At 38.0% G+C, this 16772-nt stretch overlaps 1 protein-coding gene across 1 annotated transcript; it reads left to right on the top strand.

The window, feature by feature from the left end:
- The first annotated feature begins 5314 nt into the window (after positions 1 to 5314).
- Positions 5315 to 9349, top strand: LOC112140045 (beta-2-microglobulin). The gene is made up of 3 exons (XM_024262960.2): positions 5315 to 5488; positions 6387 to 6656; positions 8545 to 9349. Exons 1-3 carry the CDS (start codon positions 5413 to 5415, stop codon positions 8556 to 8558), a joined length of 360 nt encoding a protein of 119 aa, XP_024118728.1. The 5' UTR covers positions 5315 to 5412; the 3' UTR covers positions 8559 to 9349.
- Positions 9350 to 16772: the final 7423 nt, after the last annotated feature.

Here is a 16772-nt window from a genome sequence, read left to right as displayed (position 1 = left end):
GGCTTTGTCCAAACCCCTAAGCCCCCGCCCCCCACACACTCACTCACTATATAGTGCACTATTTAGTGTGTTTCTAGTGCTGTACAAATCTAATTCCAAAATCGTGTCCACTCAAAATTTCCCAGAAGTCTTTGTGAAAAACTATCATCCACCGCATAGCAAATATAGACCACAATGCACTACAGTTGAACAATTTATTTAAAAAAAAACGTGTTTAAATGTAATTTTTGAATAATCCATCTACATTTTCATCATCAGAACACAGTGGAGTCACAAATAGATGCTGTGAAATGTTTGTATTGATCCAATTTTCACTTGGTGAAATATGTGACGTCATATCCAGCATTTAGAAAAACTAAAGAAAAGTAGTGAGCATCGTGTCTGACTTGCTTTTAAAATCCAGGCCACAGGGAATCAATACCAACATTTAATGACATTTATTTATGACTCCACTGTGTTCTGATGGTGAAAATGTGGATGGTTTATTCAAATATTACATTTAAACACACTTTTTAATAAATGATTTGACTGCAATGCATTGTGGTCTATATTTGCGCATTGCGGTCTATATTTGCTAATCTAGTGAGCATCGATGGATGCTAGTTTTTCGCAAAGTCTTCTGGGAAATTTCTAGTGCCCTCGATTTGGAATTAGTAGATTTGGACAGCACTAGAAAATGGCAAATGCACTATATTGATCGGGGGAATTCGGACACAGCTAAAATGCTTCTTTTCTGACTCGAACGACTTTCAAAATAAAGTTCTTTAAGTTTAATGATTTTTCTGATATTTCCATTTTGTTGTCTTCACTAGGGCTGAGTTGATAAAATTAATCTGAAATGATCTAAGCTTAATTCATCAATAGTTGATCCATAAAAGTAGCTAAAGTCCGCTAGCTCGACGCTAACGTATAATGGGATTTCCCATAGTACGACTAATGCTAACTCTCGGTTATAAACTCACAGGCATGAATTTTTCAAACTCTTTTAAGGAAATATTTTTAAAAGTAACCATTTGTGTTCTATAACATATGTTTTTGTTTATACTTTCTTCTTCTTATGGAATAAGGTGTAATGCTATAGCGCGATCGCCACCTAGTGGCAGAACAACTGTTGGAACTTAGAGAATCCATGTAACACTGTATGCTATAAACAAGAGGGTTGAAAGAACAAAAAAAAACACTCAAATTAAATTCACTCAATCCAGGCTCTCCTGAATCGATTCTGGAATTTTTTTGGTGATACCCAGCTTTAGTAAAAACAGACTCAAGTTTCTGTTTGCTCAGTTGACAGGGGCGTCCAGAGAAGATAAAACCTCAGAAATGACTGTTTCTTATCACTAATGATTAAGTGAGTTCTTTAAACAAAAGCAAAGCCCATGAGAGACCTCTTCTTGCACTGCTGGGATTATGATGAGGGGTTCTTACTCTGCAGGGTGGAATCAAAAGGCTAACTCTCCTCACGGAGCTGGCCTGTGGGCATCTCTGAGGGGAAGAGTCCCCCCGTCACTCTGCAGGTCAGTCCGATCGTGACAGCAGCAGCCCTTCTGCCCAACAACGCTGTCTTCCAACGTTTGTCTGAAAGCGAACGTGCAACGGAGTCACGTGCACTTGTGCATACCTCTAAAAGAACTTTGAGTAAAACACGGAGAAGTCTGTCTCTCCCAACTGTACGAGAAAACTGGGACTCTGGAGTCAAAACCAAGGAAAGACGGCGTAGTTTGGAAATTTAAAGACATAAATGAAGCAGAATTTAAACAAGGTCATAGAAGCCTTCCAAAAATCTAAAACAAACAACAAAAATATAAATAAAGTTATGCTTATTTGATTTAGTTATTAAACAAGAGAGTCAAGACAGGAAGCCAACACAACCAAATGACTCTTAGAAAATGGTCTGAAGGATCCATCTGGGTGAAAATTGTTTGATGATAGCCAATATTTAGCTAATATTTCAGCTACATGCTAGCTTTTTTGGCTAATTTAGGCTTTTTTCAGTTTTTGAGTCTTTTCAAACATTAAATTCCTGTTATACACGATTTACAAAAAGTAAAGCAAGAAAAAGAAGAGCTGCTGGATGACCTCCATTGTTGTTGCTTTTCTAGTCGTCGCACTACAATGACTCAATGACAAGTTTGCGGTCTACACCTCGCATGTGCCTTGAAAACAAACCGCTCAGTGGGAGCGAGGCTCAACTGAGTGGAAACACTCACCAGAATTAACTGGACCGTACCTTACCACTCCTTACCGGACCGGACCGCTCAGTGCAAACAAATACCAAAGTTTAGAGAAAATAATTGACTTTTTGTCAGATTTGGTTCAGTCAGCTTCACAGTAAAAGTCGATCTTAATGGTCTTAATTTTGTATCTGCTGCTGCTTTCACTAAATATCTGTTTCCTTGGCACATGTTGTTGTATGAGAGGCTAAATGGCTGTAGGGCTGGAAACCTGGGTTTGATTCATAGGGAGAGTGATGAGTTCATTCCAGTGTGGATCCTTAGGTAAGACCCTTCACACTGCTGCCTAACTAGCCACAAGGGGACCTCAATCTAAATCTAAGCCCCCCTGTGCCGGTCCCCAGCCTGGATAAAATACAGAGTTGTGTCTGGAAGGACATCCGGCATAAAACTCTGCCAAACTGTCTGTGTGGCGTCCCTTTATGAGATATGGTCAACAACATCCATGTCCTTGTACGTTTTGTCGGATCATGATTGGAGATTATTGCTGCTACAAGGAAAACTCTGTCCGTCTGTCTCTCTGTCTTTAGTTTGTCTGCTTTTCTTCTTGGGCATTAGCAGGAAGTGCAGCTCTTTGGCACTCCACAAAAGTGGAGGTGGTTATCTAGAGTTCCTTAACCTGAACTCTAGATAAAGGTTTGGTCAAAGGTCAGTTTTGACCAAAGTCATTTTCAGTTTTGTTAAAACAGTGACAGACTTTTTGCTGCCCCCTCAGTAGTAACCCTTCCCCTCCATTTTCAGTCGGGGTTAGCATCATTATAGATCAGGGGTGTCAAACTCAATCGCACAAGGGGGCAAAATCCAAGACACGCCTTAGGTCACGGGCCGAACAGGATAAACATTTATTGAACGCTCTAAAACAAAATGTTTAAAACTCTAAAACCATAACTTTTTAACTTAATTGCGAACTAGATCTATAGCCTGCAATAATGCTAGTGTGAATGGTGTTAGCTGAATTTGATGCTAGCCAACTAAAATATCAGCTAAATGCCAAATTAGCATAAAAAGCTTAAAAAACTTAGGTTAGCCAAAACAGCTAGCATGTAGCTGAAAAAGTAGCAGAACTTAAAAAAACAGAGAAAAAAACAGAGAAAAGACTAAATCCGCCAAAACAGCTTCATAGATTATATTAAACGAGTCGTGGATTATTTCTCTCTGATAACCCGATCATAGTTATACGAAGGTTACAAGTACTTTATTGAATGCTACTTGTTTGATTATGAAGGTAATTAAGATTGTATTATTTTAATATATGCTAATGCTAATGCTAGAATTAGCTTTGGCTATGAGACGCAGAGCTGCACATGATCTTTTCTGACCAGTTAAAAGTTGCCTAAATTTCTGTGTTCACATAATCCTTGTAAACAGAGCAAAAGTCAGACAATTCCAGTGTGTCTTACATTAAAGTGAATCTTATTCCTGTTGTAATGTTTCCTACTGCGGTCAGTGAGCTGCTGTTAGCTCAGCTGTGGTTCTAACATCACTCTTTGTTTTTGTTCATGTAACTGTATCTGATCTGCGACAAAATAAAGGCAAAAAATGGTTAAATAATTAGCTAAAACCGGCAAAATTAAAAAAAAAAAAAGTTTGACAAAATCTAGTGTTTTTGAACCAAAAACACTGGAAGATGACATACATCTGTATTTTGATTTGTTGACGATCTAAGACACAAAGACGGAAACAGCTCAGGTACATATGAAAATTTATCAAATAAATACTGCATTTCCCATTACAATACATTTTATTATTTCCAAAAATTGGTGTAGCGTTCAGTTCTTTGTTTTCTCTGTCTAAATCCATTGTCCAGAAGTTGCGCATCACCCTGACAGGCCAGTCGCCATTTTGTGCGACATCACCGCGAAAAGGGTCTATTGACAAAGATGAATACATTTTTTTCAATGTTCTACCTGTCCTACATAATTGTTCTGTATGTTTTGGAGATACAATAATGACAAAAAATGGAGAGTTAACTAACCAGTGACCAGCTTTTGTACACTTTTATAATGACTTTGTTTTCCATATTTACCATATAAGAGACTGAACTGATAAAAAAAAGCAGTCAATACACAAGTTATGGTTTGTTCTAGTGATAATCCCCTGGCTTTGTTAAAATGTGTTTATTTTGTACACTCTCCATTGTTCATGTAACTGTATACTTTTTATTTCATAAAAAAAAAAAACAATTAATAACTTGTTTAAATTATATTAAAAAAGAATAAGTTATATACAAATTTCTTTACGTTTTGCAAAAATAAATGCAATATTTTTTAATGAAATAAAAGCAATAACAATAAGGATGATGTTATTTGCGCTTATTAAGATGCAACCAGTACAAAATCTGACAGAAATTCATGATGGCCACTAATACGTGCGGCCATGATATAGATTTCTGCATTGCCTGCTCTTATGTAACCCTTCCGCTCTCCTTAGTTTGTTTACATTAAGAGTGGGGTCATCTGGACCCCCCAAGACTGTGCGCTGAATTTTTTTTTATCTTTGATTTTTGAGTTTCACTAATGTCCATGACAGACATAAAATCCTGTCCACCTTTGTCATGGAAGGAATCACATATCAATATGTGGTTGGAGTCAACTGGACCCCAAAGAGAGCGGAAGGGTTAAGAGTGTTCAAGGCTTATGTTGTTGCCTGCTCTTATTTAAGAGTGTTCAAGGCTTATGTTGTTGGTCGCAAGTAACCTAACCCTATAACCCTACCTCAACCTTTCCTCTGGTCCGTGCGGCCAAGAAAAAAGTTCAGTATTTGACAAATTAAATACAGATAGTAATAACAAGCAAAAACTCCTATTTTCACTTCCACTCTTCTATATTTTGCCACCCTTCCAAGGTACTTTGCCCCCCTCCTGTCCCCCATGGTAAAGGTTCTAATTCTGCCCCTGGTTGTAATAAATACATAATAATAATAAACAGAAAATCTTTTTTTATTTCTCAAACCCTTTGTGTGTGTAAGCACACCAACATGTTCAAACTTGTTTAACTAGATCGCTATAAAGACTGACGGGGCGGAGTTTCGTTATAAAATACATGTATCTGATTGGCTAAGTGCAGCTGACGTCACATTTAATATTGTCTGTATACCTTTGGCTTCTACAATTTTACTTTCGGTTCGTCGGAAGCTGCGTACTTTGTCCTGCTGGTTGAAGAAACGATTGAAACGTGTCAAAATGAAGCTCTTCCTCGTCTCGGCATTCCTCTTCGTGTCTATGGATCTCGGAGTCTCCATGAAGGAAAAGAACGAAAGTAAGAACCCGCCGAACCCCGCAGCGCAGTGCGGGGAAGGCCTGACGAGCACTGCGGGCGGAACAGGCCCGAACCTGACCAGGAAATACTCTGATAAAATAAGATCTTATTGTTGGCTACAAAGTTCTGCTTCATAGTGCTGTGACACAAAGAAATTGACGATTAAAATGAACAAAAGGGAATCGTTCTTAAATGAATATCGAGCTGTTTATGATCAATACACGATCTTTGTTTATGTCACGCGGAAGTCTCTGGTTCGAAAAATAACTCCCAACCTGTCTTAATTCTGTGCTGTAGCTATTATGTCTACAGAATAAAAGTCTTCCAGAGATCCACAACACATGTCATGATCTAAATTTTTTATTTTATTTATCGTTTGTTTTATACAAATGTCTTGTACCTGAAAATTATGCAAATCTGGTTACAGAATATTTTCAATGTACTGTTCAGTATTTTTTATGAAGTAAATCTCTCTTTTCTTGTTCCCTTGTGAGCTGATAACAGTGCTGTAAAGTTTATGATGTTTTCACTCTAAAGATGAATGTTTGACAGATTCAACTGTAGAATTTGGGTATGAGAACGTGTTCAAGTAGACTAAATTCTGCATCGTAGAAGCAAAGAAGGAACTACAAATTCCGAAAAGTTTGTGTTATTTCAGAAACTTGGATCTTCTCCAACATTTCATTGGAACCGGTTTGTAACCACAGCCGCAGATCATCTTGATCACACGGTTGAGGGTTTTTACAAAACAAAACTGTTTTTTCTCCAACGTCAACAACTGTAGTTTCCTCTGACTTATGCCACAACAGCAGAAAAACTGCCCTTGACTATTATGCTGCATAGAAAGTGTGTTTGGATTGATTGACTGAAGCTTTCTGTTCTGCTTCGTCTCTTTCAGAAGCCCCTCAGGTTCAGGTGTACAGCCGACTGCCCGGAAACTTTGGAATAAAGAACACTCTGATCTGTCACACCAGCGGCTTCCACCCCCCAGAAATCTCCATTAAGCTGCTGAAGAATGGAGCTGAGATGGAGAGCAAGCAGACCGATCTGGCCTTTGAGGAGAACTGGCATTACCACCTGACCAAACACGCTGTCTTCACTCCAGAGAAAGGAGAGACTTACACTTGTGTGGTCTCTCACACAACAGGCACCAAGACATACAACTGGGGTAGGTTTGCTCGCGTGGTTCTTCTTCTAGTTCAGAATTGTTCTGGTTGATTTTCCAGAAGACATGTACGAACCAGCCAAATAATAAATATAAGATCATAGCTGGACCCCCTGCGACAGACTGGCGACCTGTCCAGGGTGAACCCCGCCTTCGCCCTTCAGTAGCCGGGATAGGCTCCGGCACCCCCGCGACCCCGAAAGGGAAGAAGCGGTCAAGAAGATGGATGGATGGATAGATCATAGCTGAAGTGTTAGCAGTAGTTTAGACTCCATTCAGGTTCATAAAGCAGCAGCCTATCAGACAGGAGGCCTGTGTTTGACTGATGGAAGTCATTCTGATCATGTCATCCAAATGCAGGAGCTCAGGAATCTGCAAGAAGATTATGTTGACACATTAAAATGAAACCCAATGAAGATTAGAGCTGGGTATCGCCAATAACTTCCAGAATCAATTCGATTCAGTTAGATTTAGAGTTTACACATTTAAACACTTTTGTTTAGAAATACATTAATAATCTACTATATGTTTTGAATATATTTATTTTAATGTGATACAGCTTACATACTGTAAAATGTACCAGTGAAATAGTAAATTGTTAAAATCGTACAGTGTTTCTCTAAAGGAGAAGTTCTATCTAAAATGTTCAGATCATTAACATTGTAAACATTGTTCTGATTCTCCTGGAGGACGTTTCAGTTTGACCACTAGGTGGCGATCGAGCTAAAGCATTACACCTTATTCCAGAAGAAGAAAGTCTGAGCAAAAACTCTGTTTCAGACCACAAATTGTTATTTTGAAAAATATTTTCTTAAGAGTTTGTAAAATTAATTCCTGTGAGTTTGTAAAGATGTTCATTTAGTCAGCAATGTGTGTTAAGTTCGACCGAGCGTTAGCGTTAGCCGTCCTATGAGATATCCTATTATACGTTAGCATCAAGCTATCAGACTTTAGCATAATACGTTAAATCGATATCTACTATTATGGATCGATTATTGATCAGCTCAGATTGATTCAGATCGATTTTATCAACCCAGCCCTAGTGAAGATAATAAAATGGAAATGTCAGAAAAATCATTAAACTCACAAGAACTTTAATTTGAAAGTCATTTTAGTCAGAGGAGAAGCACTTATAATTTTTAGTATGAAAATAAAAACATTTATGTACTTTTTGTATTCTTACAAAGTGCTCAGAAATGGGTATTTGTAGGCTGTAACACGGCAAAAATGATGATCCCACTTTAAATAATCGTGTTCATTCATCTCATTTTCTACAGATCGCTACTCAAGTTTGAAGTGCAAAACTATTCATGGAAGACACCCAAACTTTAGCTTCTATTGAAATAAATAGAAAATGGTCCATTTCATTCAGTTAAAGTCTAGGTTGTTGTTTCCATTGAGCGGTACAGTCCAATATTTTTTCAATTACTATTACAAAATTGCCCCATTAAGCCAGAATAAACTGTACTATTTTTGGCCCCCGTTGGTTGTAGGTCCATAGAAAAATGGAACAAACTGGTTTGCGCGGAGCTACTGTTGAAACCCGTTGATTAGTGGAAGGTCATAACCACAAAAGTAAGCAGCTGTATTCTCGTGTTAGAAGCCAAGAGGAAAAAAATGAGCTGCTGGATGACCTCCATTGTTGTTAGCTTCACCCCACATGTGCCGTGGCGTCTGGAAACCCTCGCTTGAACTACCTGGACCATTCTAAACCAGACTGTACCACTCAGTGGAAACAAGACTTTAATGTTTCTCTCACACACTAACCTACTGAGATCCAGTGCCTTGCCTAAGGACACTTCAACAGTCACTGAGGCAGCTGGTTGTCCAGCGACATTAATCGTTGTCAACCTCTTTGATCTATAAAGTTTTTTTCTGCTTCTTGTTGCAGAGCCGGATATGTGAGTCCTGCCCAAAGAAGAGCGCCCCCTGATGACAGCCAGGACAGCCCGTACTCCCCCACAACACTGCTCAGGAAGACGCAATGAAGATGGTGGAAGACGACCAGAACCCGACTCCACTTCTCTTTGCGTTTAGACCCAGAACTGTCGATGAGTTTGATTTGACCGCAAAATGCAGAGAAATAGAGGATCTGTACGCTTTTCTGAGCTCACTCTTTAAGCCTTTAACACCGGAGATATTATTCTGACGAACAGAAAAGCAGCTTCTCATATCGCCTTTTCACTAATAATCAACACATTACTAACGTAAAATGTGCTTATTAGCACAAAGCTGCTTTCCTCAGCTGAAATTATGTAAACAGTTGAAAAGTTGCAGCTGTCAAAGTAACGTCCACACTGGAGGCTAATGCTCCGGAGTTAAAGGATTAACGACTTTCTAATCAGAACTTCAACAACCAAATAATTTGCTAAGAAACTTCTATTTTACTAGAAAAGCGTCACTGCAACTTAAAATAAAGTTAAATAAAAAATCTAGCTGTCATGAGGCAAAAACTTTATCATTCATAACAATCAAATGTAAGTTTACGCAATTTCTTTTTACCTTATTGAGTCTGTAAAAGCTCAGCGATTTTTGCCTTATTTAACTACCTGTGGTGGATGTTTGCACTTTGCCTTACGGATCACTTATAGATGTAATTCTTGTGTGTTTTATGTAACATCTGTTTCTAAACTGTCAAACAGTTCAAATGAAATTCTGTCTTTATTTTTGGATTAAACCTTAAATCTTCAGTAACATTTGAGATGAAGGTCTTTGTCATTCAGAAGAAATGTGTTCATCTTGGAGGTTTGAGGACGAAGTTTGCCTTCAATCCCTCAACAGCAGAAGCTGCCCAGTAGAGGCGGTGCTTTCATAGGCTGATCAATAGCTGCAGCATCCTCAGATAGTCCCTAATGTTCAGTCTGGCATAATGAGAATCTGAAATTCTTCAGTTTTGTTTCTGTTTTTTAAAGTTTAAGGCCAGTTATGGTTTATAGTGCAATTACCCGTTTCCATAAGAAGCTGGTGGTGAGAGAAAATATTCAGGGTTCTTCTGTCGCCTTTTGACTTCTGGTTTTGTTGACACGGTATATTGTTTTAGGCTGTAGTTTTGGTAATATATTTTTGCCTTCTAACAGGGATTGAAAATATTCTCTCAGCTCCATTGGTTAGGAATATTTAAATGGTAAATGGTTTATACTGATATAGCACTTTATCACCTTCATAGAAGGCCAAAGTACAGTACAGTCAAAGTGCCATTCACACACTGATGGCGGCTCCGCTGCTGAACACTGGCACCAACCGTAGACCGTATAATCACTGACTCCTCACCCCCATGTTGAAACAGGAAGTACCTGCTGGCTCCAAGAAGCCAAAATCCCAAAGACGTGTATTGAGAAATTGACGATTATTACCCAGTTATTCTGTTTGTCAGAATAGCAATTCTTGCTCTGATACATTTTACTTAACATTTTTTTCATTATATTTTTCTTTATTGCAAGGTATTCAAGTGATAAACTGACCATTCAGATGCCTCTCTTAAAGCATGTGGTGCCTCCTGGCCCCACCATGAACCTTTGATTGGCACAGACTCCCGAGCTCTTTTCAGTGGAAGAGCTGTGGACTTCGAACAAGCTCTCTCATGATTGGTGACAGTAGTTGCCCTAAAAACGTGACTCCGACTGACTTGGACCAATCACTGTCATCTGGCTCAAGATGGTGCCACCATATTAAGGAAAAATGGGAACCGATTTGGCCTCATTTCGTGAGAGCCGGAGGCAAGGCATTTTCTTCGGGTGACGTCCCACCCCGCTTCGTCCAGTTATAATATATGTCTGGTACAAACCCATAACCACCAGGAGTAATGTGGGGTTCAGCGTCTTGCCCAATGACACTTGGACACATGAGCGGGCACAGTGGGAAATGAGCTTGCGATCTTGAATGTATGAATGAATGAAATGGTTTATTTCAAGCAATCAGGAATAATACATGAAAAAAAATAACCTCACATTGAATCACTAGTAGATCGCTTGAAAGGGAGTGGGAGGAAGCGAAATTATATAATCCCACCCCGACTCGACCATTTTCTCTACACGAATGATCAATATCCGGTTTAGGACTTAACATCAAATATTTAAACTCTGCAATAATAAATTCAGGTTATGAAGAATCATTAATATCATTGATGTAATCAAATTTCAAAACATCCACAGGCAAATAATTTATATTAATCAGTAACAATAATCTACATATTCTCATTAAAAGACAATTTGTGCAGATTGTATTCATCAAATAATTATTATAATTCTTATAAGTAAAAATCATCTTAACTTTTTAATGCAAAAAATGTATTTCACAATATTCTCATTAAAAATGATTTGTGCAGAATGTATTTATCAAAGAAAGATTATAATAATACAAATAGTAATAATTTGAAAAGAAAAATTTGAGCAGAATTAATGCTACATCACAGTTAGGAACAAGTTTAAGGCCACATAATCGTTCTTCGTTCTTATGACTGAGAGACTGTGAAGATCTCATTTCAAGGAAATTGTCTTCAAGTTCTGCAACTCAGATTTGGGTCAGAGTTCACATCCAGCGGTTTCTTGAGTTCACATTTCACATTTTGCTTGAATTAAAGGTTCAAACGTGCGTAATCCACACAGTTTTCAAAGTCTTTCATGGATTTTATTTCCAGAGGCTTAGTCTGGTTCGGTGGTCCGAGTGGTTTGACAAAGATTCTGGAGTTCTGGATCCATGTTGAATGGATCTGTTTCCTTCTGCGTAGGATTCTCGAGTGCTTAGCCAGATCAGCATTATATTTGGAGAGATGATCATTAATAAAGATAGTTGAACCCTTCAGGTGTTTGCGTTGTTTTATGAGAGCTATCTTGTGCTTTCGATTCACAAACCTGATCAGGATCGCCGGTTTATCCGTATTCTTTCTCCGAGGAAGCGGATGACAGACCTCAACAGTATTTAGGTCCAAGGGGATCCCTTTAGATGCAAGAAATAATCCAACTTGATTCTCCACGGTCTTGTTAGCATCCATCACAGCTCCGTTAGCTTCCCATGCTAACGTTGGTAGCACCAGGCCGCGCCCGGGGTTGTAGTTGAAGTCCCGTGAGAATCACATTATTCATCCGTGCCTGTTGATCCATGTCATGCATTCTTCCCTCCAGGAGATCTTGGTGATTTTCTGGCTGTTCGTTACGTGCCTTTTCTTGTCGGAAATCTTCCGCTCTACCTCTGCACCATGGGTACCCCTGTGTTACGTCACGTTACCCCAATAATGTAACCTAAGTGCAGTTTTGTCCAGGTTATAAAAAAAGTAAATATGAAATCACTTTTCAGAGCTTTAATATTTTTATTTTTTTAGTAGTTAGTCATTTTTATAAAATACTGACTATTTGGTACATGGTGTAATCCGTTGTTATGTCAACTACTACATTGGCTGCAACTACCTCACAGATCGTGATAAGTTAATGAAAGCGTCACAGCAGAGACAAAGTTCACATCTTACCACTTGTTTTCGTCCCGTCATAACACGAAAACCAACTCTGAATAGTCCAGTTCCTCTGGTGTCACCTCCTCGTGTCTCATTTCCTCCTTAGATTCTCTCTCTTTCTCTTCTGCTGCATCCTAGTCTGAAAAATGATCAAATTCACCAAACAGATTAAAGAACAAAGACTATAAAGTCACTCATGTCTTCATACTGTCTTGCTAACCTATAATTAAACAGACACGCTATTGAATTGATTAAGAAATGTAATGGACAAAAAGTTTTTTATTTAATCCACTCTTCAGTTATTAATCATGGAAAACTTGATTGGAAAGAATCTAGAAATATCACAATTATTTTAATGTAGTATCCCATTAGTGTTTTGTGGAGTTATTATAAATCCGTCAAAGTTTCTGAAATAATATTCCTAAATACTAGCGGTCATGGTCTTTTTAAAGTCTTTCTGTTAGCTAAGTAAGTTCCTGATCACAATAATAAAGTTTCAAAGAGTCAGCTTTTTAAGTAACTTTCATCACAACTGTAGTTACAGTTACGAACTGTAGAAAGGTTAGAAAAATCATGTAAAAGACCCAGATGACATCCCAGTGTCAACCAGCTACGTCAGTATAATAAAAGCTCCCTACACAGCAAAATCTATAGTGTTAATCTGTGTTGATTTTTCCAGTGTTAAGTATTTTGAGTTGATAAGTGTTGATGTTGGTGCTGTTTTTAACACCCCCTGAGTTAAAGCAGTATTGGAGGCGGAGCTTCCAATACTGTTTCCAGTAACACCGGCTGACAGAGTTGTTTCAAAAAAGAGCTTAAAAAAGCCTGCTAAATGTTAAATTATTTCTTTCATATCATAACATATTTTGACACTTTTTCTCAAACCGCTGAACCTTCAACCCAGCTGTGGACAAGAAGGGAAAAGATGAACATGTAGCTGCTTCTACATGTCTTCTGTATGATCACAAAAAGGCTCACTTCAACTGCAGATTGTTATTTGTATTGTGGCAATCTGGGAGCTAGCCCTGCCTTCAGCTCCTAAGACTCATGGGAAGTGGGAAATCGGTCACCATAAGTGAGGGAGCTGTGAGCACAAGTGAGGTCCATGCTGTTTGGCAGTTATAAGTATGTCAAGAAAAAAAAATATGGTTATTGCTGAATCTAAAGAATCAATATGTATATCTGCATAATTTATGTCTACTATTCAAAATGTCTTTGGGGTTGTGCAAAGCATGGCATGTAGATGACGTTCCTCCTGGAATTGTATAGTGAATAATATTAAATGTGATAGGAAATCACAGTTTGTTCATACATGAATGAACATGACTAACAACAAATTATATTTTTATTTACAAATAAATTAATGAGTGAAATTTAACTCACATAAAGAGTACATCATTGACACAATTTAGTGTTAAAAAAACACTGTCATGGTGTCAAAAACAACACTGAGATTGTCAGTTATGTAACACTACTATAGAGTTAAAAAAGTTACACTTTCTATAGTGTAATTTTAACACCGGGCTGGTGAGAATTATATAAACACTTTCAAAGTGTTAAAATTGACTCTATGGGAGTTAAATTAACACTACTGATTTTGCTGTGCCTATGTTCATATAAATGGATGTAGACTCACTAACCACAGCTGAGCTGGAAAAGTGTCACCAGAATCCGTGTACAGACTGGTTCTTAAAAACAAAATCCCTCCCGTCTTCTTATCCTGTTCTTTGGCTTTGACCTCATTGTTTAACGCCATGAATAGGACCAGAGGAGACAGGAGAAAAGATTCAGGCTCTGCATTTACAAAAGCCGACCTTCATCAAGCTACGTAAGGAGTGTGACGTCTGCTCAGGTCAAAGCACAACTTCATGGAAATGAAGGACGTTGTGCTGCGTCATAAAGGTTCCTGCTGAAACTATGAGTCATGCTTTTCGGAGAAAAATGCTTTTGGACTGACAAATGCTGAGGAACAACCTTTAGAACAGTCAGCGGGACCTATGTAATATTATAAAATCAGGAACTTTTATTTAAAGGTATCCTGCTTGCAGGAGTGCAGTGGTATAGAGAGCACCTCTACGTTTGTATGTAATATTTGATGGTTTCATTGTGTCATGAACTCAATGCAAAGGAGCTAAAATGTCTATTTATGATACAGAGTAATAACTGAATTATTTTCAAGTGTATGTCATTGTATGTGTATTTTCCAATCAATTTTATGACTCAATATTCATTGATATGGTGTTCCCCCGCTTATTTGCGTTTCTTTATTTGCGGTTTCATGTATATTTTTTTCAGTCACGTGACTCCTCCAGTCTGTCACAAAAACTCAGACAACTCAAGACTCTTGTATGAAACGTTTGCTTCCAAAGGTCCTGCGGGAATTCCCAGGGGGTGGAGCGCAGTTGAAGTGCAAGCCAGCCCGACCGTCACGCACACACTTACAGCGAGCCTGCATGGAGAAATGGCATCAGCGGACGCAGAAGCGGCTTGAAAATTTCCTGATAACCACGCAGGATAATTATCATCCAGAGCAGGTGTTTATGATGGATGAAACCAGTAAATTCTGGATAGAGAGCAAGTCTCGCACTTATTTAAGGAAGAATGAAGCACGCACTTGTTTTAGGCACAGAAACAGAGCGATAGTCCTCATGAAAAGTTTGAAAAGTTTGCAATCTATTGTTCTGGATTAAAAAAAGAACCTATGTTGAACAATACTCCAATGTTCTTTAATAAATGTTTTACAAAGCATGATCAGAAATGTTTTTGAGCATTATGGATAGGTAACAGACATTCTTCGGTCGTGGGGGATGGGGGGTAAGACGGGGACTGGGGATTCTCTGTATTTGCGGATTCATCGTATTCGCAGAGGTCTTCAGACCCTCGGGGGGAATTCTGTATCTCCGTTTTATGTATATATATATATATATATATATATATATATATATATATATATATATATATATATATATAAAATTAACTTGGCCAGGACTCCCTTGTAAAATAAATTTCTTACATATATGTATGAATGTATATCTATATATATATAAAGAGATTTGACAGATTTGCAACAGTTTTACAGACAGGCTCTATTTTACTCAGTTCCTTTGACCATTCAATCAGAGGTGATTATGTCATCTTCTGTCCTCATGAAGTTACAGTGACTCTAACTCAAATTCTGATTGGTTGAATCCATATATGGATATGGTTTAAACAGCAGTGTTTTTTTTAAAGAAAAAATGCAGCAAAACCTGAAGTGAAGACGGAAGCACTGACTTTATGAGCGCAAGGACGACTTTCATTAACCTAGCAACAAGTGAGGGCTAAAATCTGATTGGTTAGAAACTTGAGAAAAAACAGTCTGACTGCAGCGCAGCCAAGGCATAGAGAAACTGACAGAACAGATGGAACAATCTAAAATATATTTATACTAATATATATATATGTGTGTGTGTGTGTGTGTGTGTGTGGTGTCAGACTGTGTTTGTTTTACTTGTTACTAACAAGTAAAACAAACACAGTCTGACACCGCTACATCTTAGCTGTGTTGGCGTATGAACAATAACAGCCAACCTTTGACAGAACCTCTCAAAATCCCTTCAACATCAGTAAGCACAACCACAGTAATCTAAATATAGGGGCTCCAGATTATGGGTCAATTAATGAAAAAATTAAGACTTTCAGCGGAAACCAGAGAGTTTGAAAATGTTGTCATTTTTGTCTCCCCAAATGTAATTCACAAAATCAATCAGTTAACAGTTTTAGCTTGTAAAAAGGGTTATTCTGTTTCCAAAGTCCATTTGAAAAAGTCAGATTACTCCCAGTTATCTGATTATTCTGGGTTGTAAACTATGTCACCGATCACCCACAGATGAATTTTCCCAAACCAGAAATGATAGCATAATAAAAACAACAAAGGTTTTTCTGCTGTTTTCTTGGTTCACATCAGCTCAGCTGAAAATATGAGCAAAAACCTGTCCGGCCCGTTTGTTCACTGCTGAGGTATGTCTCCTGGAATCTGAAGTTCATTCTTCTAAAGGTTAAAGCTTCTTCTGTGGCATCACTTTACCAATACCCGTCTCACAACCATAACACTTTCTTTCGTGTTTACTTCAACACATCTGCTGATTTCACTGTGTTCAAGCCTTGTGAGATCAAAGTAACTGAATGCTGAGTCATGATCTGTCCTGGCTCTCCTCTCAGGGGGGACATACATCTAAACTTTACAAGACTTTATAAAGTTTTAGTGCTTCTGATGTTTTTTTTCTGATCATTTTTTTTCTTATTAATTTACAATTTATTTGTTTTTCTCATTCAATAAAATCATCAAACACGTATCTATAAAAGAATATGATTCCTGGAAAAATTGCTTATGTAGTTAATATGGAAACATATGAGAGAATATTATTCATTTGTGCTTATGACTTTTAAAGTCCCACTTCGATTGTCTGTTGATCTATTTAAAAAGTGTTTCCAGTGGTCTTTTAACTGTGATTATCTAATTTTTAGCCCCATTTTTTAAAAAAGTGTTCTTTTCTGTGACGTTATGCCAGCGTTTAACACAAATTCATCTATAAGTTGTGGGCGGGACTGTTGGCCCGGAGCAACCCCACCCCTCTTCCCCTCCTAATTGCTGAGAGCTTAGAACAGGGATCTAGTGGGTTTGCCAGTGTATT

The sequence above is a fragment of the Oryzias melastigma genome, unplaced genomic scaffold, assembly GCF_002922805.2.
Source record: "Oryzias melastigma strain HK-1 unplaced genomic scaffold, ASM292280v2 sc00293, whole genome shotgun sequence".
In the NCBI taxonomy this organism is placed as follows: domain Eukaryota; kingdom Metazoa; phylum Chordata; class Actinopteri; order Beloniformes; family Adrianichthyidae; genus Oryzias; species Oryzias melastigma.
Note: the sequence above shows the minus strand (reverse complement) of the source record. Positions and strands in the feature narration are given on the sequence as shown.